This window comes from Malania oleifera, chromosome 2 (genome assembly GCF_029873635.1).
Source record: "Malania oleifera isolate guangnan ecotype guangnan chromosome 2, ASM2987363v1, whole genome shotgun sequence".
Classification (NCBI taxonomy): domain Eukaryota; kingdom Viridiplantae; phylum Streptophyta; class Magnoliopsida; order Santalales; family Ximeniaceae; genus Malania; species Malania oleifera.
Genome location: NC_080418.1, coordinates 147,597,985 through 147,624,471, shown reverse-complemented (window position 1 = coordinate 147,624,471; position 26,487 = coordinate 147,597,985). Strand labels below are relative to the sequence as shown.

Sequence of the window (26,487 nt, the reverse complement as noted above, 5' to 3'; positions counted from 1 at the left end):
CTAAATTGATCTATGTTCATGGAACACATCATAATCCACTATACAACCGAGAAAGAATACAATCACTCAGACCTCTCTTTTGTCTTCCTCACCCCTCTACACTCTCTCCTTCTTCCTTGTGTATTACCTCTCAACAGCTTTTCTTTTTATAGATGGTTGGAATAAATTATAATAAATAAAATTAAGGAATTACATTTATTTACCATTAATATCCGGTTTACAGCTACACAAAACGTGTCCAGCTTACAGATTACGGCTCACACGTGTCCTCACTCCAACTACACAACACTTGCATGCAACCGTGGGGAGTGACTCGCTGAAAGCTCCAAGCACATCAAACTCGTCGTCGGAGCTACTACTGTTTCCATTGAAGCAATTGCAGCGATTACGGCCACATTTCACGGTCGACGGCTTCTCGTTGTGTCCTCAAATGAAATTCTGCACCATTTTATCAAAACACACACAGCTCGGCTCGAACTCAGTCCCTTCCTCTTTGATATATTGCGGTTCACCTGCGCCAGGTTTATCCGCAGATGAAGTCCTTTAAACGCTTGTGAACCGCCGATCGAAGACCCTCTTGAGGCGCAATTTCGAGACAGGTTTGCCGGACTCGTTCCGTATCGATGCTGTGTATGAATCGATAGGTTGAATCTTTATCGGAAAACGCATGGCTACTGCGTTTGCTCTGTTTGCGCTATCACAAACCGATGACTCTAATTCTTGCACGTACATCCAAAACCCTCCATTCAAAATTTGCAGAAATACAAAAGAGTAATGAACTGAAATATGCAATCAGTATCTGTTCTAGTCAACAATATTGGTGTGCTTATTGTGTACATGATAATTATAGGTATGGATTTATTTTTAAGTATCTGAATATCTTGTATGATTTTCATATTTGCTTTGTTGTGCTTTTTTAATGATGATCATTATTGATGATTCAACTCTCTAAGTCCTAACTTATTTTATATTTTTCCCTCAAAGGACCCGATTTCCAGGCCAAGAATGTGCTTCAAGAAGAAGACGAGAAAACAGAGAACCCCATTGTAAAGCTAGGATTGCTGCCGGCGTAGGCGGACCGGTGGAGGAAGTGGTGATAGGAAGCTCGGAGAGGCTGGAACAGAGTTTGCAGATTCAGACTTTTTTCATCGCGTTCTCCAAGTTTCTGGGCGAAGATCAGAGAAAGAGGGAGATATGGGAGAGAGCAGCGAAGAAGGCTTTCTTTTGAGAGCAGCATCTGGGCTTTCCTTTTGAGAGCAGCCAAGAAGGGATAACATGCCACGTGTCAAACTTGTACGGGGAGGCGCAGCTCCACGTGGAGTGGCCGGCTCTCCTTATAATTTCCCTGGCGGCCAATGGTCCTCTATCACTATATAATGTAGCAAGGAGTTTCTCATATATAGCAAATACCAATCACAAATGTATTACCCAGCATTAATTCTTCTCCTGGTTTCTTTTGCATGGACATGCCTTCGTGTCCTCCTATCGGAAACCACAAGCCGAAGCTCCGGCAAACTCCCGCCGGGTCCCCGCCCCTTTCCGGTCGTCGGAAACATCTTCAGCCTCAGCAGCAAACCCCATGTGTCGCTCGCCGATCTCTCCAAAACCTACGGCCCCGTAATGTCCCTGAAGCTAGGGACCATCACCTCCGTCGTCATATCTTCTCCGCAGGCCGCCAGAGAAGCCCTGCAAAAACACGACCGGGCCTTGTCCGGTCGGACCGTCACCGACTCGGTCCGGGCGCTCCGCCACCACGAGGCTTCGGTGGTATGGCTGCCGGAGTCGGCCACGCGGTGGAGGGAGCTACGGAAAATCTGCGCCCTGCAGCTGTTTTCGCCGCAAAGGCTGGAAGCCGGCCGCGCCCTTCGCCGGGAAAAGGTGAGGGAGATTGTCGACCACGTCGGTGAGAGGTGCCGGAGCGGCACGGCGGTGGACATCGGCGAAGCTGCCTTCACGACGACGCTCAATTTGCTGTCGAACACCATCTTTTCCGTTGATTTGGCGACTTATGATTCGGAGCGCTCGCAGGAATTCATGGGTCTGGTGCGGAGTGTGATGGAGGAAGCGGGAGTGCTTAATCTGGCGGATTATTTCCCGGCTCTTCGGTGGATTGATCCGCAAGGGGCGCGGCGGCGGACGACGGTGTATGCGAGAAAACTTTTGGGAATTTTTGATGAGATCATTAATCAACGGTTGGCAGCAAGAGGTTCGTCATCGTCGAAGGAGAATTCTCCGGCGAGAAACGTCGACGTACTGGATGCCCTGCTTGATCTCAGCAAAGAACCGAGCGACTATGAACTCAGCTGCGATGATATGAAGCATTTGTTTCTGGTTGGTAATTCTAACTATGAATTTAATTAATTATCATTGCCTTTTCGATTCCTATTTTATTTTTTTTATTTCTCATAAACAAACATTAAGAGGTAGGTCTTTAATTTTTTAGTGTTTTTCAAGTAAATACTTTTCGTCATTATCTAAAAAATATGGAAATATGTAGTAGGGCATTATGATGTTGTTTACTTGTTATTGTTTTTTATTATTATTTTGTATAGTAAATTTTTTTATTACCTTATTATTGTTTTTGACTTTTAGCTAAAATAAATAATTGTTAAAAATTTGTGACAAGAAATAATGTTAGTCAATTCAACTTTTTTGATAAAAGCATTTTTCAATTTGTTCAATAAAAATGATAATATATAAATATATATATATAATCAACAATTATGTAGTTAAGTATTTATTCATTATAATTGTTGAAAAAATTTAGAATATATATATATATTAATCTTATGAAAAAAGTAATTATTAACTTTGGTAATATTAGCTCATGTGGCTAGACTAAAGAATAGTTTTGATCTTCTCTCTCATGTAACCCTCTAATGATTGGATTCATATAAATTTATAATAAGTAGAAAGATTTTAGTATGAGAAAAAATAATTTTTTGTCTATTTTTTAAACTTAAAAAATGCTTTTAGAAAATTTAAAATTCTAATAAAATTTGTCAATCATATTTTATCAAATTTGAAATAATTCTTGTGATAGTGAGTAATTATTGGAGACATCAATGAAAAATGGTTGAATAAGTTATAGAAATTGTTAGTATTTACTCTACTACGTAATTATCCAATCTAATTTATCATACCATCCTTACCATTCGGTGATTTTCCAAACACTCGTATCAGCCTAAACGATCCACGCTCTCTCTCTCTCTCTCTCACTCACAGTTCTCTTCCTGACCCTGACTCTGACTCCCCTACTGGACGCAGCCGAGCCCCTCCTTCTCCTGTGGTGGTGCTGCCCGTTTGTTTTTCCGACCAAAACCATCGCGCCGTCGTTTGCAGATTCACCGGAGAATCCAACTGGCTCGTCCAGCTCGCCACCGTGCTACTCTGCTTCTGCTCCGGAAGCCACTTGTCTCTGCGACCTCTCCGCCGACGACTCCACATCGTGACATTTCCCCTCGCCGGCGACATATTCTTCCCGTCTTTCACGTCTGTCCCAGAATTAAATATTATTATTGTTTTTCTCTTCGCTGCAGCTGTGTGAGCGCAGGCCCTCGCTCCAATTAAATATCCCTTTTTCTTTTTTTCTCTCTCCCTGACGTCTCCGCTTACGGCCCTCGCTCCTCACTCCAATTAAATGTTTTTCTCCCTAACATCTCCACATACTTCTTCCCACACCTACCTGCTCTTCCCCCGACGCCCCATATTTAAATAATCTTTCCCTGCACCCGCCATCAACACCGCATACATTAAATAGCCGCCATCAACGCCCATACATTAAATAGCGTTTTCTTTTTGCTCTGCCGCGCCTGTACCCGCCACCAATCCCCACAAATTAAATGAGTTTTCCCCTAATTTATTATTAATTTATAATAATATATTAAATAATACAAATTTTTTTCCAAATTTTTTTTAAAATATATTAAATAGTATCTTTTTTGAGAAAATAATTCTCGAAATATCTTTAACATAATCTCGATACTTGGTCTAACGCGATTTAAATAAATCTCACTAGATCAAATGGCGAGATTTGTCACGTGTCACGTCCAAGATAAAAATCAGCAAATCTCGTTACTTGGTCTAACGAGATTTGCCTAAACAGACGTTTAGATCAGATTGAGCTGACATTTAAATCTCGTTACTTAAATCTCGTTACACCAAGTAGCGAGATTTGTTGATTTTTTGTGCTCTCCTTTTCAACTTTTTTTTTTACTTAATCACTAAATTATTTCGTCAAATGAAAAGTCGTAATTAACCTCTAAAACACTAATCGTGACTATTTAATTAGAATAGTTTGAACTTTACAACCTCAAAGATAGTGGCCAGATCATTTAAAAGTTAGAGAGACGCTTTCTTTCATTGCGGTTAAGGCACAGTTCATACCATCTCTCTAGTGCCTATTTGACTATCAAATCAGTCCAAGTATTATCATTTACTGTGGAATTGGGCTTTCATTTTTTGGATTAAACTCGTTGATTTTTAGTAGACATGTATGTTTTAAGATTCATTTCAATGAAATATTTTATATTAAAAAGAAAAGGAAAGCATAGAAAATAAAAATTTAAGAAAATCTATGTTCATTTGTTTTTTTTTTATTTACATCAGATATGATTAAAAAATGATAAATTATTTTATACGATTAAAAATTCGAAAAACTCAAATGTTGATCATTTCTAAAATTATATTTTTATGCATTGTTTTGCTATACTTTTTTTTTCCCTCAATTTTCTTGATATGAAATATGAAAAATTAAATTCTCTTATATTTCTTTTACTTTTTTTTTTCCCATTTTTCATTTTTTTCTAAATAGGATGTAAAAAAAAGGTTACTATTATCAATTAATTAGTCTCTCTAAATGATTAACAATTTTAATAATTATTATTTTTAATTAATATTTAAATATTTTATACTCAATAAAATAATATAAAATTTTCCTATTTAATTAAATATAATCTTGCTATTAGTATATATTTATAATATATGACTGTTATATTAATTTATGATAAAAATAATATTTTTTAACTAAATTACAAAATGAAATTTATTTTATGTGAAAATTTAAATTAATAAATGATTCTTCCCTCCAATAATTTCATTAATCATTATTATAATAAATGTCACGATGTCTCGGACCCGGCCTAGAGAACCAATCTCTGGTTTAAAAATGGGTTCAACTTGCGAATTGAGATTAAATGAATGTGTATTTTGAAAATATGATTTTTCGTGGAAAACATGTGTGAAGGAGTCACCACTAACCTTTTGAAGTGTGGTTAGAACACTTGATTGCTACCCCGTTAGGGGTAGAATCGGCCTACGTCACCAGAGTCGGGCTTGGGAGTACGGTTGCGCGAGGGGAAGGTATTAGTACCCCCTTCGCGCTTGTTCTTACAAATGGTACCAGATTAATAAAAAATTAAAATAAACTTAATAAGCCTTTCAAAACTACTCTCTTTCAAAAATCAAAAGAATGAAAATACCTCATAAGTATTCCCTCAAAACCGGGGCAATCCAATACTCCGAAGAGTCAATGCCCTTGGTTGCAATCATTGGGAAGAAAATCGAAAATAAGATATAAAATACGCTCCGGGGGTTTTGAAATCTATAGGTTTTTCTAAGTAGGAAAAATATTATTCCGGGAGATTTTTGAAATTTGTTCGGGATTGAAATGATTCTCTGTGCGTAAAAAGATATTTTTGTGATTTTTCCTAAGTGTGAAAATGATTTTTGTGATTTTAGTGATTTTTCCTGAACTTTCAAAATAACACATATAAAATCAGTTGAAATCAAAATGTGAAAATATTTTTGGGATTTTTAAAAATTTTGTAATTTTTGTGAATTTTCTAGATATAATAATAGTATACAAGCGAAATGGAGAAAATCAGGGTGAACCGGTCAAATGTTGACCGATTTGGGGGAAAACCAATTTAAGGTCTTGGTTGACACCATTGATTTTTCGGAGTTTTCCAATGTTCTTCTGAATACAACAAAATTTGAGGCAACAGCCATGAAAGTCATAGTTTTGAAGATATGATTTTAAAACGTATTTTTGAAATTTTTGAATGTAAGGAAACAAATCTAACATTTGCAAAACACGTTGGAAACTTTCTTGAATTTTCTTCAAAAATTTTTAAATGTAAACAAGTTTCAAAGTCTTAAAAAATTTTAAATTTTTTTGAGAATTTTTGTGTGTTTTTTATGAAAATTTTTTTTTAATGTTTTTTTTATGGATTAAAAGGAAGTTATAAAAATTGAAACAAAATCAAATAAACCGACAGAAGTTGGGTCGAGAAGGGGGCAGAGATGTAACATAGGAAAAGAAAGTCCATTAGTTTTACCTCTCGTCTTCCTCTCCTCCGGTCTTCCTTTCCTGTCTGTGAATCTGCAGGGGTTAGTCTACAGCGTCTTCCCGAGGGTGGTTCATGAGTTCTAACTCGAGGCACTACGAAGCGCTTTCTTGAGATAGGGTGACCCGACCCGGCAGGAAACAGGATCGGTTGTCCGCTTGATCTTCTAAGAGAATGAAACGTAACCTCACTCCTTATCCACAAAGAGAAAAAAACAAAACTTCACAAGCTCACAATATAAGACTTCAATATTCGAAATCTTCTCCTACCATCAAGAAAAATCTCTTCTCCTTTGTGCTCGGAATGAGAAGGTTATTTATAGACGTAGCTTGAGGCAAGCATGAGAAAGAAGACATAGGGGAGTAATTATGGGGGAACAAAGCATGAGGTGAAGAATGATAAAGAGAATATAGCATTGGATGAATGATAAAGAGAGAAACAAAACATGTGATGAGTGATGATGGGGGAACAAAGTATGGGGTGAAGAATGATGAAGGGAATATAGCATGGGAAGAATGATAAAGGGAGGAAACAAAGCATGTGGCGAATGATGATGGGGGGAACAAAGTATGGGGTGAAGAATGATGAAAGGAATATAGCATGAGAAGAATGATAAAGGGAGTAAACATGACATGTGGTTAATGATGATGAGGGGAACAAAGTATGGGGTGAAAAATGATGAAGGGAATATAGCATGGGAATAATGATAAAGGGAGGAAACATGACATGTGGTGAGTGATGATGGGGGAACAAAACATGCTTACATTTGACAAATTAGATAAATAATAATAATAATAATAATAATAATAATAATAATAATAATAATAATAATAATAATATGAGGGTCCTAGAAGCTGTGCGGAGCCCAACAGAGATGTGTGGGGTCCACGCACCATGTGGGGCCCACAAGCCGTTTGAGGGTTATAGGAACCTGGGCTAGCATGCATCGGATATAGGGATCTGAGCTAGCGTACCAAAGGGGGTAAAGTGCACCGGATGTAGGAATCCGAGCTAGCATACCAGGAGATGTGGGCCCACAAACCATGTGAGGCCCAATGGAGATATGTAGGGTCCACGAGCCATTTGAGGGTTATAGGAACCTGAGCTAGCAGGCGCAAGCGTGCCAAAGGAGGTAACGTGCATCGGATGTAGGAATCCGAGCTAACATACTAGAGGGGGTAACGTGTACCGGATGTAGGAATCTGAGCTAGCGTACCAAAGGGGGTAACGTGTACCAGATGTAGGAATCCGAGCTAGCGTACTAAGAGATGTAGGCCCATAAGTCATGTGGGGTCCATAAGCCATTTGAGGGTTATAGGAACCTGAGCAAGCAGACACAAGCATGCCAAATGAGGTAACGTGCATCGGATGTAGGAATTTGAGCTAACGTATCAAAAGTGATAACGTGCACTGGATGTAAGAATCCGAGCTAGCATATTAGGAGAGATGGGGCCTACAAATCACGTGGGGCCCAATGGAGATATGTGGGGCCCACAAGCCATGTGGGGTCCATAAGCCATTTGAGGGTTATAGGAATCCGAACCATCAGACACAAGCATGCAAAGGAGGTAACATGCATTGGATGTAGGAATACGAGTTAGCGTACTAGAAGATGTGGGCCCACAAACCATGTGGGGCCCACAAGCCATGTGGGGTCCATAAGCCATTTGAGGGTTATAGGAACCCGAGCCAGTAGACACAAGTATGCCAAAGGAGGTAACGTGCATTGGATGTAGGAATCCAAGTTAGCGTACTAGAGGGGGTAACGTGCACTGGATGTAGGAATCCGAGCTAGCGTACCAAAAGGGGTAATGTGCACCGGATGTGGGAATCCGAACTAATGTACCAGGAGATGTGGGGTCCACAAATCATGTGGGGTCCAATGGAGACATGTGGGGTCCACAAGCAGCGTGAGACCTTCAAAGATGTGTGGGGGTCCACAAATAGTGTGAGACCTATAAAGATGTGCGGGATCCACAAGCAGCGTGGGACCTTCAAAGATGTGTAGGGGTCCACAAGCAGCGTGAGATCTACAAAGATGTATGGGGGTCCACAAGCAGCGTGAGACCTACAAAGATGTGTGGGGGTCCACAAACAGTGTGAGATCTACAAAGATGTGTGGGGATCCACAAACAGTGTGGGAAGGTTTGACATGAGGTCTCCTCAAAAAGGTCTGGTTAAAATTGGGGTGTCTACAATAAATAAATAAGAAAGAAGAACACAAAAAATTAGCGAATCTCGCCACACCAAGTAGCGAGATTCAAATGGCAACCCAATCTGATATAGATGCGTGTTTAGGCAAATCTTGCTATACCAAGTAGTGAGATTTGCTAATTTTTATCTTGGGCATGACACGTGGTAAATCTCGCTACTTGGTCCAGTAAGATTTGTTTAAATCTCGTTGGACCAAGTAGCGAGATTATGTTAGAGTCATTCTAGGAATTATTTTTCCAAAAAATATATTTTTTAAAAAGGATAAATCGGGAAAAAAACTCTAAATAATGCCAATTATTCCTAAAATGATGCTCACGTAATCTTTGGTCCAGCGAGATTTAAACGATCAGGAAAATTCGTGTGCTGATGCGTGGCAACTAAATTTTGCCAAACCATCCAACGAGATTTAAGCAAATCCCATCGAGCAAGATTTATATGGACATTTGCATGGACATGTTCTTCTCTCTCTCCATTTTGCTTTTTGTTTCTCCCGTCTCTATATCTTTACTCTCTGTTTTCTCTCTGATGGCTTCAAACAACGCCGCCAATAAGCTCCCAGCAATCCCCTGTTACGACTCCTCCAACACCACTTTTGTCCAAGCCGACCCCTCCACCTTCTGCGCCGTCGTGCAGAGGCTCACTAGCATCGCCGTGAACGACCCATCTACCGAAAAGCTCCCCGTCACCATCTCGACGAGGCACGTCGCTGCCAAACTGGACGTAGGAGAAATGGGTCCCCATCGGCCGCCCTTCAAGCGCCACGAGTGGCGGCAGAGCGTGAGAAGTATGGAGATCAAGCACAGGAGCTGTCTAGGTTTGTGTACCTAGATTAATTATAAAGATTTAAGGAAGTCCATTTGTGGAGGCATGACTTTTTTTTTTTTTTTTTTGATTTTATGTTTTTTTTTTCTTTGGGACGGAAACACAAATCTGACCCACCATACCAGGCCTAGGCCTTGGTGGCTTAGGTGGGGATTGGATGGAGATAATTTCATTTTGAATTAAGAATATGAAGTTTTCTTCTTCTTTTTTTCTCCTCAGCCGTGTAAAATTAAGAATCTATTAGTATGTTCATCATTACAGAAGTGTCTGGCTCCTGCTGTCATTGTTGCTACACTACTGTAATTACTGGTACAATAGATCAAGCCTCTGTTCTTCTGCATTTATTGTTGTGCATTTTCAAAATCTTCAAGCCTGGCTAGCAAATTATTTTGGGATGTTTATGGATTTCGTGTTCTCTTTTGGAAATTATTAAATCTGTCAAAATTTTATGCAGTTTTTGATCTATCTTCATACTTTTAACAGTTCTCACTCTGTCTTTGGGTGTGCGTGTGTAAATGCGACGTTTATTTGAGAGAATTTATTGATCTGAACATGTGTATGTAATGCTCACTTTTTGCTTACTTTTCCAAACCTTCTCTACAAAAAGTCCCGAGCTTTAATTTTAATCATCTAGACTAAATGTTACTTACCCTTTATATGTTGCTATTCCCAGTGGAAGTTGCAATTTACAATATCACACAAACACACTTCCTCTGCGTTGGTGGGTTTGACGCTTTCTTTTTTATCTCATGGGAAAAATAAATAAATAAATAAATTTGCACGCTTTAATAAGCAAATTAAAGGTAGAAGCATTAAAATTCAAACAGTAGATGGGGAGAAGCCATTGCAGGTGGATACAGGCGGTGGCACCACCATCGACAAGAATTCCATTTTCTCTGGGGTTCTAGAAATGCAGGTTTGGCAGCCACATGCCTCGCCGGGACAGTGACAGGGAGCTTTTCAGCAGATGGGTCGTTCGCAGCAGCGGTGAGCCACTGCATGATGGCGCAGAAGGTGGAGGGTTCGGCTTGGACGAAGGTGGTGTTGAAGGAGTCGTAACAGGGGATTGCTGGGAGCTTATTGGCGGTATTGTTTGAAGTCATGAGAGAGAAACAGAGAGTCTACCACCATCTTAAAGCCCAATGGATCCATCAAGCGTCTTAAAGCCCGTCTTGTTGCCAAGGGCTACATGCAGACTACAGTGATACCTTTAGTCCTATCATCAAAGCTACCATTGTTTGTGTTGTTCTCTCTCTTACTGTGACAAACAAATGGCCTCTTTGCCAACTTGGCGTAAAAAATGCGTTCCTCAACAACCATCTCATTGAACATGTTTATATGGAACAACCTCTTGGATATATTGATCCTTGTTTCCTTGATCATGTTTGTCAGTTGCAGAAAGCTTTCTATGGCTTAAAGCAAGTCCCTCGTGTCTCGTTTCAGCATTTCAACGTTTCAGCTCATTTCTCACTGAACTTGGTTTCTATTGCAGTCGTGTAGACACCTCCCTCTTTGTTTTCCATAAGCAGCCTGGCATGATTTATTTGCTTCTTTATGTTGATGACATCATCATTACAAGCAACAACTCTTCTCTTTTTGACAGTTTTGCTTGCAAGCTCAATTCTAAGTTCGCTACTAAGGACTTGGGTTCTCTCGGCTACTTCATTGGTCTTGAAGCTACCTCCACCACTAATGGTCTTCTTATTAGCCAGCTAAAATATGTACGGGATATTCTCACGCGAGCTCAATTACTCGACAACAAACCAATCTCCACCCCAATGGTTGTTTCCTAGAATTTATCTGCTGATGGTCTTCTATTTTTGAATCCCATGCTTTACAGATCTCTCGTTGGAACTCTTCAATACCTGATTATCACACGTCCTGACATTAGCCATGTTGTCAACTCTGTCAGTCAATTTTTACATTTTTCGACTAAAGACCATTTCCTTGCCGTCAAACGTATTTTTTTGCTACATCAAAGGCACATTGCATTATGACCTCACTTTTCGTTCATCTACTACTCTTGGTACCCTAGTTGCTTACTCAAATGCAGACTGGGTAGGATGCCCTGACACTCATCGCTCTACCTTTGGCTACTATATCTATCTTGGCGACAATTTGGTACCTTGGAGTGCAAAGAAACAACCTATTGTTTCTCGCTCCAGTTGTGAATTTGAATATCGTGTCTTGGCTCTTACTACTGCTGAAATCATTTGGCTCACACATCTCCTTCGTGATGTCAAAGTTCCTCTTCCGAAGCAGCCTATTCTACTTTGTGACAATAAGAGTGCAATCTTCCTAAGGTTCCAAATCTCGTTTCTCACAAGCGGGTCAAGTATGTTGAGTTAAATTGTCACTTTCTTCGCGAACTTGTTTTCGTTGGTAAACTTTGCACCTAATATGTGCCTTCTCATTTGCAAGTTGTTGACATCTTCACCAAAAGTGTAACGTCCCTCAATAAAATACAATATAATAAATAAAATAGTCAACCCGAACTCGTGGGTAACGGGGACATCTATCAAACACAGCGGAAAACCTAGCAGCAGTAAACATAAAATCTCAACATCCAATTATAAAACATAATACCAGAGTTTACTACTTTTCGTAATTCTGTACATGTATATATACAACCCTCAAAATATCAAAATGGCACTACGACCATACAACAAAATTCTCCTAATCTTTGTTCAACGCTTACCCTTTTAGTAGGGAAGCTCCACTCACTCAACGGCGGCCTTGACTCGCCGGCTTCTCTGGGTTTCCTGAAAAATATATTAATGTTGGGGGTGAGACACTTCTCAGTAAGGGAAAATAAACTAAATACAGCTGTATGACAATATGAACATTTAATGCATTTTACATATATACGGAATAATCATATCATACTGAATAATCATACATTTTTCATATTTGTTAATAACTCATAAAGTACATAAAACATCTGCTATAACTATAATACTGAAAATCAACCCAGGATGACTAGCTAGCTGGTGTCATGTATTACCCCCCATGACAGGTTGTGTAGCCCGAAGGTGGGACCCGACAATGGTTGGCCAACCACTGCCGAATCAAATATGTCTGTAAGTATGATGAGCCCGCCACACCCTGGTCCGGACTGCCAGGTAGATGTCCACACTCTACTGAAAGCCACATCGACTATACATCTCCCATCTCCTCGTGGGATGGTTAGCACAAATCTGAAGTAGATATCTGATCTGCACATATAGCTATGGTACCGAGCCATAAATTGAACTAAACTAACATTCTGGTTGTAATAACATATAATACATGAACATACATAACATCATCACGGCCTCGTGCCGAAAACATAGATAAGGCCTCGCGCCGAAATCATACATATGACCTCGTGCCAAAATCATAGTAAATATGGCCTCGCGCTAATAACATGAATACATAGCCTCGTGCCAAAATCATAAATACGGCCTCGTGCCGATAGCATAAATATGGCCTCGCGCTAGATACGTTTCAGATATTTACATTTTGAAAATAACTTATTTATCATATATTCGTCAACTCAATATAACATAACCCATCTTTCCAAATACCTGAAAATGTGTTTTACTCGTAAAAACATTCATATCATATCTCATTTCACGTAAAATAATATTCATGCCACACATGCTCTGTTAAAAGTCATATTAAAATCATGATTTTCGGGCATCTCATACATACATATACATTTTAATCATCATAGCAGTATTTTCCCAATCGTTTGTTTCATTCACAATAAACGGATATATCATATGTTTTTCTGAAAATAAATTTACTCATATTCAATAATAGTTTGCATGAAAAATAACTGCTTTAGTTTATTCCCTTACCTGACTACTGAGAAAGCCCATAAAATTTCCTAACCTGACCCCTTGTAGGATTTCCTACTCAATACCCTGAAACTCAAAATTTTCAGTATTAAAGTTCAGTATTTTCATGCGTACATCAATTCCTATAACTATCACAAAGTCTAATTTGACTTAAAAAACCTTACCTCAACTCAGGGATGATTTCCAACTTCGTTTTCCCAACGATCTGTTCCGGCAAACTCGCAGAGAACTTCACCAGGAGGGTCGTGGTAGCCTCAAATCTTCGATCTGGCGTAAAACTAGCCCAAAAATCGAAGAGAGAGAGTGAGGGCGCCGAAGAGGAGAGAGAGAGAGAGTAGAGAGGAAGCTTTAAATGAAATAAAAATCGGATTTTTAGTATTTATAGACAGCAAAATTCGTCGACGAGCCTGACCTTCGTCAACGAGTTCTTCACAAATTTAGTTGACGAAATCTAGTCTTCGTCGACGAAATTTAGTCAGCTCAAAATCCCCATCTCGGTATTTCTTCGTTGACGAAATCCAGTCTTCGTCGACGAAATTTAGTCAACTCAAAATCCCCCTCTCGATATTTTTTTGTCGACGAACTTCAGTCTTCGTCGACGAATTTTCTGAAGCCTTCATCGACGAAGTCTACGATCTCCTTCTATTTCTGTTTCTATTTCCCTTTCTCTCTCTTTATTATTTAAATTTCATTATTATTCGGGTCCTTACAAAAAGTGCGTCTCGACCTCTCTTTGAATTCTTCATATCCAAGCTTCACGTTCGTTCCAATCCAATGCTCAGCTTGCGGTGGGTGTTGAGGATCATTTATGAAGGTTATTTTATTTTTATCTTCCATGCAATTATTTCTTGTAATTTGGAGTATTTACTCTCCTATGTAATTACCCCATGTAATTTATCAATTGATATAAATACATAATTCTTATCACCCACAAGTTTGGTGGTTTTCCAAACATTCTTAGAAATAGATAAAAATAAAATAAAAACATTATCGAAGAATTTTATATTTAAAAGACATAATTTAAATAATAAAAATACAAAAAAATAATTTACATTCTAAAAAATACTATAATAAAAAAAAACCGCTATATCACAAAGCTTACTTTAACTTTTAGTACTACAATATTAAAATGACAAAAAAAAATAGTAAAAATATCTTTAAAAGGCTTTTTTTTTTCAAAATTTAAGGAACTCAATATATTTTTATTTTTATTATTATATTTTAAATGTACATAGCCAACTCATTTTAGTTTTACTTAAAAATTATGTATAAAATAAATAATTTAATTCATAAAAATTAATTTTACATATTTAAGTATTCTGAAACAAAAAGTTGGCAATGCAAACATATGCTTTGCGATAATTCATTTTTCATTATGTAGAAAAAATATCTGGATGACTGGATGGATCACTTTTGTCGTAGGATTTATTCGTGGCGGGGACCGACACTACATCGAGCACAGTGGAATGGGCCATGGCTGAATTGCTCTGTCATCCTGAAGTCATGGCAAGAGCCCAAGCCGAACTCAAACAAATCTCTGACCAAGACGACAAAGACAAGGGCGAAATTAAAATAATAGAAGAATCAGAAATTTCAAAGCTCCCTTACCTGCAAGCCGTCGTGAAGGAGACTTTTAGGCTGCACCCACCAGTGCCCTTCCTGGTGCCCCACAAAGCCGAAGCAAGCGTCGAAATTATGGGGTACCGTGTCCCAAAGGGCGCACAGGTGTTGGTCAACGTGTGGGACGTTGGCCACAACGCAGACACTTGGGAGAGACCAAACTCGTTTTCGCCGGAGAGGTTCTTGTCGCCGGAGGCGGCCGACGTGAAGGGCATGGATTTCGAGCTTATACCGTTCGGCGCCGGACGGCGGATATGCCCGGGGCTGCCGCTGGCGCAGCGCATGGTGCACGTGATGCTGGCTTCGCTGATGGGGCGCTTTGAGTGGAAGCTCGGCGGGGAGGAGTTGGACATGGAGGAGAAGTATGGGATTACGTTGCGGAAGGCAGAGCCTCTCAGGGCCATTCCCATCCAATCGTAACTCTCTCTACATCTGCTTAATTAATTATTAGGGTAAAAATAAATTTCTCATATTGGGTCTCTACCCTTACAACCTTACTCATGATGAGAATGCATATAACCTAATTTCGGTCTGGTCCAATATGAGATGAATGAGATTGATTTGATGTGGGACTAATACAAGCTCATATCCGATCTTATGTCTTATATCAGAAGACTTACTGGCCTGAATAAAATCTTCCACCCGTATATTTTACGTGCTATGTAAAATCTTGTGCAACTTTTCCTATTGAGACAAATGATGGATACAAATAAGATTATTTTGAAAGTTTGGGACTACAGGTGAAGCAAATTAAAATTCGGGTATTTACAATATGTGACAAGGTTTGAAGATTATTTATTTAATATATCCTTAATCATACTATAGAGTATGCTTTTCGACAACCAATATAAATGAACTAGTCAAGAAATACTATGAAAAAAATTATGATAAATTATGATATTAGGATCTGAATTTATTAAGGCACTAAAATTATTACTTCTCACTTCTATGGATCCAAATATAGTAAAGCTCGCAATATCTTTTTTTATTTTTGGATTACGCATTGGGTATTCACGTGTCCGTTTTACGGTTTACATGATTAATCCTGCGCTCCTTGAAGTTGACTCCACAACTCCAAAGGGAAGGTAAATTCAGGAGTTCAGGGGCGGAAATGAGCCCAGAAAGATTTGAACACCTGACCTCATGAGAGGCACTCTCGCAGCCCACACTATCACCTGAACCACACCCTGAGGGTCGCAATATCTTATCTCTTTTTGATCATGAATTTTTCTCAATAAAAAATAAGAAAAATAATTCTTTTCTAATATTTTCTCTAATAATTTATTTTAATATGATAACAAATTTAGAAAAATAAGTGTTAATGATGAATAAAATTAAAATTTTATGTATTTATTATATATTTAATTTTCTCACCTACCTTTACAATCAAATATGAAAATTGAATCCTTTAATATTCTTATTTTTCTCTCATGTTTTTAAAATTTCTAGCAAAAGCTTTATCATGGTGGAATTGTAAATTCCATGTACACGACAATTCCTTTAAATTACTCAATATTTTTTGGTTGTGTAAAATATGTTTTTGTATTTTACTTTTCTTTTCTATCATCAAAATAATTTTTATAAGGGAAAAATAAAATTCTACCCATTAAAATATATTTTTTTAAAAATTTATAGTGTTTTGTGTATGTGATATATGTGGATTATCTATTTTATAATGCGAGGCTTAGAATTTTCTGTAAATGTCAAAACGTTAAGGTGATTTAAAATAAAATGGATTTTCTTGCAATTGAATTTGTTAGCTTTGTTTATATTTTGGTTTCTATTTTCAACCTAAACTATTTTTCAAAAAAAGGAAAGAAATTCTTATGATTAGAGACCATGTCAAATATAAGAAAAAGTTTCATAATTTACCTAAATTTTCAAAGAAAACTTTATCCTAAGGTGTAATTTTAATTTTGAAATACAATCAATTTATCATTTATAAGGTGTAACTAAAATGTCACTCTCAACAAACTTTAGAGAGAGAGAGAGAGACCCTACTCTTCTAAATTGCTTCTAAATTCAATAATTTCTAGCTTTAATAATCCCACAATAATATTATAATTGCAATAAACCTTTCTTCGTCTTATGGTGGACTAGCTACATTGAACCAATTGAACTAAAATCAGGAAAAGTTTTGTTCTGGAATCTTTTTCCAAAAGATTGGAAAGACAAAATAATCTCAGATTTTCATGAAGAAGAACCAGACTGAGAAGATTTTCAGAAACATAGAAAATTTTATGATTTGGTTCAGAATTTATGAGGAATTTATCTTCTCGAAGCTAAAATGGCTTTAGAATTTATATTTTTCTCGGATCATGAAATTCTAATTGCGATTGAAGGAAAATATCTCTATAAGTTTGAAGAAGCAAATTTAGTAGAATTTGCGATTGGAGCAAAAAAGATAATTAATCAAATTAAAAATTGGGAGCATCATCTTCCTTCAACTCAGGCCATGAAGAGTGATCTTCATATCGTACTTGCAAAGTTAGCGAGAAAGCAGCATGATGAAGAAATCATTAGTGCTTTAAAAGATTTTTAAAGGAGGTTGAGATCGAACGGTTTAGATAATAGTCCAGGTGTCATCATATCCTAGGCCAGACTGAACGGACTACTCAGAAGAATCATATCAGACATTTGTTCAGAATCATGTCATATCACAGGCCTCGCCAAAAAGACGATTCGTCGGGTCATATCTTTTGTTGTTTAGTCAAAAGCTATTTTGTTAAAGTTGTCAGTAATTTGTTTTATTTCAAAAGGTGAGTCAGCAAGCATGTGTCATCCCCTCTTTCTCTTCTTTTTTTAAAAGTAAGTGAGTCAGTAAAACATGTGTTATCCTTTCTTTTATCCTTTACAGCTTTTGTTTTACAAAGATATCGGGAAGGCATCTACTTTTGAGCAAGCAAGTTGTACTTATCCTTTAACAGTTGCTACCCTATATAAGGGAGTTCCGATGTAAGAACCCGAAATATGAAAAATGAGTTTAAATATTAAGAGAGGGGCAAAATTAAAAATTGCCCGAGTCAAAGGGTTATAAAGGAAATTCTCATTTCTTCAAAGCTAAGCAAACTTAGAATTTTATCTCTCTCTCTCTCTCTCTCTCTCTCTCTCTCTCTCTAAACCTCTCCCTACTCCTTCTCTCTAGAATTCTTCGCCGATCGTTGAAGGAATTGGAAAACGGAAGCTACCACAAGGATCGTGGAAGGATTCTCTACAACTTCTACGTATCGGAATCTCGTTTCGGAGATTTTTGGGTTTCAGCGTAAAATCGAGGTAAGACTCGGTTTTTAATTCTGATCTTGTAGATTTGTAGGTAACTGTCTTGTGAACATATTATGTACTGTGATTTGTAGGTTTTGGAACTCGGTTCGCTATTTAGGGACCTTGGAGTTCGAGATTTGCTTACAGGGTTAAGGTAAGGGGAACTATGTTTATATTGGTTATTTTTGAAATCAGACTCGGTGGAACTATGGTCCTGTTGACCTTATTGGTCACGCTCGGTTTTGATTATGACAAATACTCATTGTATCTAATGAGCGTTTGAGGTTTTGTGCAGGAACTAAAGGTGATAAGATCAAGATGTGCACAAAGCAAGAAAAGCTTGAAGACCAATTTATAATTCAGCATTGTAATATATTTATATTGGTCTGTAATAGTAAGTAGGCATTTGGTTTGTAATAAGCTCACACACACATCACATGTATGATTTACTACGTAAGCTCAAACCAAACCATGAATGAGAAAGGACACTAGAAAGACCCTAGGGTGTACCCTTCGGTCGATTGATACCGAACTTTTTCGATGTCTTCAAATTGGACCCCAAGTGACCCTAGGACACACACACTTTCACATATATTTATTAGGCACTTAAATAGGGCTTGTTTGGTTCAATACGGGACTGAAATGCACACATGATGCACTTTCGATCAACTAGCCAAGTCAGTTCATTTTTGCCTGGTGGACCGAGACATCTTAGGTCAAAGTTTGACCACTCAGTTGACCAGTAAAGGTAGTTCAAAAGGCCCTGGTCAACTGAAACTCTTTGGAGTCAAAAGTTTGACCACCTGGTCGACCGAAACTGGTAGTTCAAAAGGTCCTGATCGACCGAAACCCTCCTGGGTCAATAGTTGACCATCTGGTCGACTGAGAACATTTGTTCTCCAACTACCTGGTTGATTGAAGGGTCCTCGGGAAAATTTCCAGCGGTCTAGTTGACTGAACCAGGCAGTTCAAAATGCCCTGGTCAACCGAAACTCGGAAAATTGAGAAATCACCCTCTCTTAGTCGACCAAGACCTTAGTTTAATATTTCCCTGGTCGATCGGACCATTTGAAACTTGGTCGACCGAAACATTTCTAGTCGACCAGACCTCTCGGGTTGCCCTGATTTTTTATCGCAGTTAATATTTTTTAAACAGGGTTAAAATATTTTAAACATCATTAAACTTTTCTAATAATACCCAATAGGTCCCCAACGGTCATATTTTCTCCCATGTCTATATATATGAGTTCATTTGAGAAAATTAGGAGAGATTAGCCACTTTGATTAGAAAAGAATTCTTTGAAAAATAAAAACCCTATACTACTCATTTTCTTACTCAAATCACTCATACTTGCCTTTTATTGTTGCCTACATCATTTGTAAGTTAATTGAGTGTTTTGCTTTAATAGATTTGCTCTCCCATTCATATTTGATTGATTTATTTTCATCGAGAGCTAAACCTAAGGATTCTTAGGGGGGTTTTGCTAATAAGCCTATCCTAAGAAGACCTTGTTTGATCTTATGAGCTTGCACTTTTATTGCAAGATCTTAAGAAGATTGTATTTGTTTTTGGTTGCAAAAACCTTTCAAATACTTCCAAATATCTATAGCGCTTTTATCCTGTAAAATATTCGAAGAGATATTTGTTTGTATGATAGTGATCTTTGTTGCAATATTCTTTTACTCATATTATTTGCTGAATACAAAGATTACACATCTTTTGCAAACCAAGCATATACATCGTTTAATACTTACATGCTTGAGATATCTTACTGATTGAAATACTTAAGACTTGATATCTTTGTGTGAACTTATTTGTTGAATATTTTGTGATACAAAGATTGTTTATTTGACACTCTCACGTACACATTACACTGATAGAATATACTTTGAGAGTTGAACCATCTAGACCACGTTGAGCTTACATATTGAATCATATTGTGGTGTATGTTATTGCGCGCATTTGGGTCCATATCTGCTTTACACGAAAGCATAATCACTGTACCATCTGTTTATATACACATCTGTTGTATTTCCAGGCACGGGCCTGAAGAGGGAGACTAGCCCTAGAATAGTTCCGGATTGGCTTAGACCCGGTTAGGAAAGTTAGGTGCGTTGTCTTGTTAAGGCGTATAGGTTGAGGTCAGTCTTGCTAATTGACCTCGTTAAGATTGAGGTCAGTCCTGTGTTAATTTGACCTGGTTGTAAATGGTGCCCCTCCACCCTTAAGTGAGCTATTAGTGGAATCCTCCGGCTTGTGAGCTAGAGGCCGGGACGTAGGCACAGTTGGCCGAACCCCGATAACATATCGTGTGTTCATTTACATTTCCGCACTTTATATTTACCGCACATGTATGTTATGGGTGAATGATGCGTATGACTTAATTTCCACATTATATTTATCTACCCATTTGGAAATTGCATAGACTGACCCTAGGTTGAGTATATACTGTTGTTGGATAGATTAACCTAGGAGAAAAAGTTTTAAATTCCAATTCACCCCCCCTCTTGGGAATACACCAATTCTAACAGGTCCATTGTCCTATGTGTGTTTTGGCTACTCATTTGGGGGTATCTAACGGGAAAAACTATGAGTTTTTCATTATTACAGTTTTCGAAAAATGGGGGCGACGGGCCAAATCCCGGGTTTTGTTGAAAATCGAGTATATGTGTGATTTATACTGTGATATTGGAATGGTTGACTTTGTTTAAACTGTATTTGTTTGGAAAACCATGATTTAGATTACCAAATGAGTATGGTTTGTTTGGTTATATGAGCATACATGTGTGTGTGATATGTTGAAATGCTAGTAGGAACGCGGTTCCGAAATTGTCCTAGGTACTGAGAGTGTCCGGCTCTATATTCGAGGGCATGAGCCTATTCCGACAGATTAGGCCGAAGGGTGTGGATCCACTAGTTTAGCGTCGATACGATGCCATAGGAGTCGGGGACTAGCCATGTGCCGGTGGCACTTTGTTCGCGGGTTGCCTACGGGCCAACAACGTATGTCGCGAGCTGGCTTTGGGCCGAAGAGTGTGACGACACTGAGGATTACTGATCATGTGTATGTATTGTGACGGGGCTGCGTATAAATGGCTGCCGTATGTGTGTGTGTATGCACTATGTAAATTAGTACTGAAATGCATTTAACTGCGGGTATGTTGTATCATGATAACACTCAAATGCCATGCACCGATATAACATGTGTTCTTCCTTACTGAGAGGTGTCTCACCCCTATTGTACGTACATTTTTACAGGTCCTTCAGGTAATCGGAATTAGCGTCCTGGTGTAGGGAGTGTAGTGGCCGGTGTACTGCGTTAGGGCTTGGGTAAGTGCTAGGACTGTAGTTTTGTTGGGTTGCCATTTTGAGTTGTATTTGGGCACCCAGTTTGTAGGTTTTGTAAGAGCCATGTTCTGCTCTTGTATAGACTCTGGTATGGTATTACATATGTTGATATAGAATGACTTTTTTCACTGCGTCTATGATTATGATTGGATGTGTTTAGGGTGCCTGGAAACCCCATAGAGTCGGACCCTCATCCTTTGTACTGTATCAATGATGATTTGTATGATACAGGGACAGGTTAGGTTACATTCTCACCTCCGGGTCCTATTTTCGGGGTTCGGGGCGTGACATCCAACCCTTGTGTTCAGGGAGGGAAAATTAAGAAACATTAATACAAATTTATTCAGTTCATAGATCTCTCTCTCTTCGAATCTTTTTTTTTTCTATTCCAAACAGTATTGTGTGACGATTGAAGTTCTAAGTAAGCCCAAGGAAGCTCGGTGGAAGGAGCGTTCGCAGAGGTTCCATTTAGACACCAAACATACTAGTGGGATACAAAGAATTACTTGTTGCAACTTTGTGCAGGGTTGAAGAAAGATCAGGAAGAGGAAACAAACTTTTATTAATTAGTTTTCCTTTCCCCCTTTGTCACTCTAGTCTCAGTTTTGAGTTTAGTAAGGATTCGCGAGAAAGTGGTATTAGAGCCCTCTGCATTTTGTCTGAATCCTCACAAATTCAAGTAGAAGGTTCTAAATTCAAGCACTCAAATAAAAGTTAATTAGATATATATAACGCCCAAACAATTTAGATGTAAAACAAAAACAAAGTAAAACTGATGTGGTGAGTGAGAATTGTGAATGAAGTTTTTTCCAATTCCCTAATTGGATTTTTTTATCATTTAATTTTTCTTAATTTTTAACATAATAGAATAAATTAATGTTGAGAATTCCACTTGTGAGCTTGTCGCACATTGGTAAATTAGAGTGGATCATAGATGCTTATATAAATGGTTGGGCCCAAGACCCAATAGGCTTAAGCTTTTAGGTCAAGTTGGTGTTCATCCATGTGTATCAAGCCCATCCATGGGCTCCTCCAGTCCTAACAAGTGGTATCAGAGCTGACGATTTGTAACTCTAGGAGAGCGACGTCATAAAAGTCAAGATGTGAAACTAATTCTCTTGACGTGCTAACAGTTGGAGGACCAAGTGTGTGACCGAGACCAATAAGGATCATCTAGCCCTGTAATGGATTCGAATAGGGTCAAGACATGGGAGGTAGGATTGGTTCGGAGGCATGTGGAATGCAATTTGAGGCACGTAAGGCGCCAATGGTAAGGCCCACTTGAGCAATTGTTGGGGAATTGGACTTACTCACATAAGGGAGATGGTTTCTGTTCAAAGGGGAGCGGTTGGAACTCACAGGGGAGGGGGAGATTGTTAAGAACTCCACTTGTGAGTTTGTCCCACATTGAAAAATTAGAATGAATCATGGGTACTTATATACATGATTGGACCTAATACCTAATAGGCTTAAACTTTTGGGTCAAGTTGGTATTCATTCAGATGTATCAAGCCCACCCATAGGCTCCTCCAGTCCTAACATTAATTTTTCATAATAAATTTTGTCCAATTTTGTGTTATATAAGGTCCAGATAAAATGGGGTGTCTACAAACTCACCGTTGCAATGTGATGATCGATGCTCTAATAGTCAACCATGGTTACTCATAGCTATATATTATTGTCTAAAATTTCTATCAATGATACATTTGTGAAACTCGCGGTACCACAACTAATTTGATGCAAAAGTGAAAAGTCTATGTTTATTTATGGGACAATGACATTTGACTTCAAAATTACTTTCTATTTTTTTGTCCTTTTTGTTGAAGGGCATTGGTTTACATGGACCATGCCGCATAGATTTGGCCCGTGAGGTTTACATATGTAATGTTCCTTATGGACTTGTGACATGCAATTCCAATCCAAGCTTGCGGTGGTAAAATCTCATTTCTCACAAGCGGGTCAAGCATGTTGAGTTAGACTGCCACTTTATTTGCAAACTTATTCTCGTTGGTAAACTTTGCACCCAATTTGTGTTTTCTTATTTGCAAGTTGCTGACATCTTTACCAAAAGTGTGACATCTTTACCAAAAGTGTGTCTTGACTTCTCTTTGAATTCTTCAAATCCAAACTTCACGTTCATTCTAATCTGATGCTCAGCTTGCGGTGGGTGATTAGGATAATTTATGAGAGTTATTTTGTTTTTACCTTCCATGTAATTATTTCATGTAATTTGGAGTATTTATTCTCCTATGTAATTATCCCGTGTACTTTATCAATTGATATAAATACATAATCCTTACCACCCAGCGGTGGTTTTCCAAACACTCTCAGAAATAGATAAAAATAAAATAAAAACATTATCGAAGAATATTAGATTTGAAAGACATAATTTAAATAATAAAAATACAAAAAAAAAATTTATATTCTAAAAAATACTATAATAAAAATAAAAAACTGTTATATCACAAAGCTTACTTTAACTTTTAGTACTACAATATCAAAATGAAAAAAAAATAGTAAAAATACCTTTAAATGCCTTTTTTTTTTTTTTTTTTCAAAATTTAAGGAACTCAATATATTTTTACTCTTATTATTATATTTTAAATGTACATACCCAACTCACTTTAGTTTTACTTAAAAATTATGTATAAATAAATAATTTAATTTATAAAAATTAATTTTACATATTTAAGTATTCTGAAACAAAAAGTTGGCAATGTAAACATATGCTTTGCGAAAATTCATTTTTCATTATGTAGAAAAAATATCTGGATGACTGGATGGATCACTTTTGTCGTAGGATTTATTCGTGGCGGGGACCGACGCTACATCGAGCACAGTGCTCTGTCATCCTGAAGTCATGACAAGAGCTCAAGCCGAACTCAAACAAATCTCTGACGGCAAAGACAAAGACAAGGGCGAAATTAAAATAATAGAAAGAATCAGAAATTTCAAAGCTCCCTTACCTGCAAGCCGCCGTGAAGGAGACGTTTAGGCTGCACCCACCAGTGCCCTTCCTCGTGCCCCACCAAGCCGAAGCAAGCAAGCGTCGAAATTATGGGGTACGGTGTCCCGAAGGGCGCACAGGTGTTGGTTAACGTGTGGGACGTTGGCCACGACGCAGATTTGTTATTTTTCAAAAAAAGGAAAGAAATTCCTATGATTAGAGATTTTCAAAGAAATTTTTATCTTATGGTCTACTTTTAATTTTGAAGTACAACCAATTTCTTAATTATAAGGTGTAACTGAAATGTCACTCTCAACAAACTTGAGAGAGAGAGAGGCCCTACTCTTCTAAATTGCTACTAAATTTAATAATTTCAAGTGTTAATAATCCTGCAATAATATTATAATTGCAATAAATCTTTCTTGGCGACCACCAAGAAATAGTTTGAAAGGTCAAATTTTTTTAAAACTAGAATTATGAAATTAACAAAATTCACAGCATCACACCCCTTGAAATCAATTCGGTCTCCCTTCCAAAATTCTCATTATTGAATTTTAAAATAAATGCTCGTCAAATTTTCAATTATTGTAAATAAAAAAAGGTATTATAATTAAATTAATTGCTTAAGCAAACATTGTTCACTATAAAAAAATTTCCATGAGTAGAATCTTCAACTTATTGTGTGAATCATAATGAAGTAAAGATTAATATTAAGACATGATGCTCCTTTCTATCGAAAAACTCTGTCTGTGATGCGTTTAATTTCCTAATTTTTTCACACACAGCTGGTCCCAAGTTCGGGTTAAGGAGGAAGGTTGCGTTAAGTAGCTGATAGTCAGCGTAAAATTTGTCAGATCACTATGATATGAATCCTTACTGAATATTTGTTGGGACGTCCCCTACGAGCGATGTGTTGCACTTGAAAGACCCCGGTGTAGCAAAAAGTAGGCGAGGGTGGGTTAGGTCGTCTCCCTGAAGCAACGCGCCATATTGGCGATAGAGTAAGAGATAGAATTATAAAAATCAAAATAGTATTAGGACAAGAGATAATAAATATCATTAGTGCTTATGCTCCTCAAGTTGGCTTAACAGAAAATCTTAAGAAAATATTTTGGAAAGATATGAATAGTATTATATAAGGCATACCAGAGACTGAGAAAATATTTATAAGAGGAGATCTGAATGGATACGATGGAAGAGATAATAAAAATTATGAGAGGATACGTAGAGGATATAGATATGGAGACAAAAATGAGTCTGAGAAGATGATCTTAGATTTTGCTATGTTATATGATTTTATTATAATGAATACTTGTTTTAAAAAGAGAGGAGAACACTTAATAAGCTTTAAAAGTGGACAAAATAAAAATCAAATATATATATTTTTTAACTAGGAGGGTAGATCGTTTATCATGCAAGGATTGTAAAGTTATTCCAGATGAAAGCATAACCACACAACATAGAGTTTTAGTGTTAGATATATGCATTAAAAAAATGAAAGATAAATGATAAAATAAACCAGTGTAGGAGAACTAGATGGTGGGACCTAAAAGGAGATAATATAATAAAATTTGAAGATAAAATGATCAAAGATGGGAATTGGACCTTAGAGGATGGAATAGATATAAATACTCTTTAGAAAAGATTAATTAGCTCTGTTAAAAAGATAGTAAAAGAAATTTTAGGTGAATCAAGGTGAAGATTTTTGAATAGCAAAAAGAGTTGGTGGTGGGATTAAGATATACAAAAAAATCATAAAGATAAAGAAAATTTGGTATAAAACATAAAAAAAAAAAAAAAAAAGTAGAAACACATTTGGCGTGTAATTTGAGATTGAGGGGAGGGGTTTGGGATTGAATTTCTTATTTTTTGAAAATTGAAATGCCATTTGTTTTGGTTTTTATTTTATTTTGTTGGCTTTATCCGCGGGTGGGTGTTGGTTGTCCCTGTACCGTTGTACTTGCGCTGAATGCAGGCATTTCTGTTATGATATGATGTGTTGTGGTCCCTTGGCTGGATGTGGACTGTGGGCTGGCTGTTTCACAAATTTGGCTGGACCGTGGTCCCGTGGGGATGATGCTGTGG

At 37.6% G+C, this 26,487-nt stretch overlaps 1 protein-coding gene across 1 annotated transcript; it reads left to right on the top strand.

The window, feature by feature from the left end:
• Nucleotides 1–310: 310 nt before the first annotated feature.
• Nucleotides 311–15,582, top strand: LOC131148648 (cytochrome P450 76T24-like). Its single transcript, XM_058098498.1, has 3 exons — nucleotides 311–850; nucleotides 985–2,331; nucleotides 14,648–15,582. Exons 2-3 carry the CDS (start codon nucleotides 1,420–1,422, stop codon nucleotides 15,263–15,265), a joined length of 1,530 nt encoding a protein of 509 aa, XP_057954481.1. The 5' UTR covers nucleotides 311–850; nucleotides 985–1,419; the 3' UTR covers nucleotides 15,266–15,582.
• The last annotated feature ends 10,905 nt before the right edge of the window (nucleotides 15,583–26,487 follow it).

What these genes read in the sequence shown, in the direction of transcription:
- LOC131148648 (XM_058098498.1), top strand. Translation starts at nt 1,420, where the DNA reads ATGTATTACCCAGCATTAATTCTTCTCCTGGTTTCTTTTGCATGGACA. An exon ending in ATATGAAGCATTTGTTTCTG is followed by an intron (nt 2,332 to 14,647) that starts GTTGGTAATTCT and finishes CTTTTGTCGTAG; the next exon opens with GATTTATTCGTGGCGGGGAC.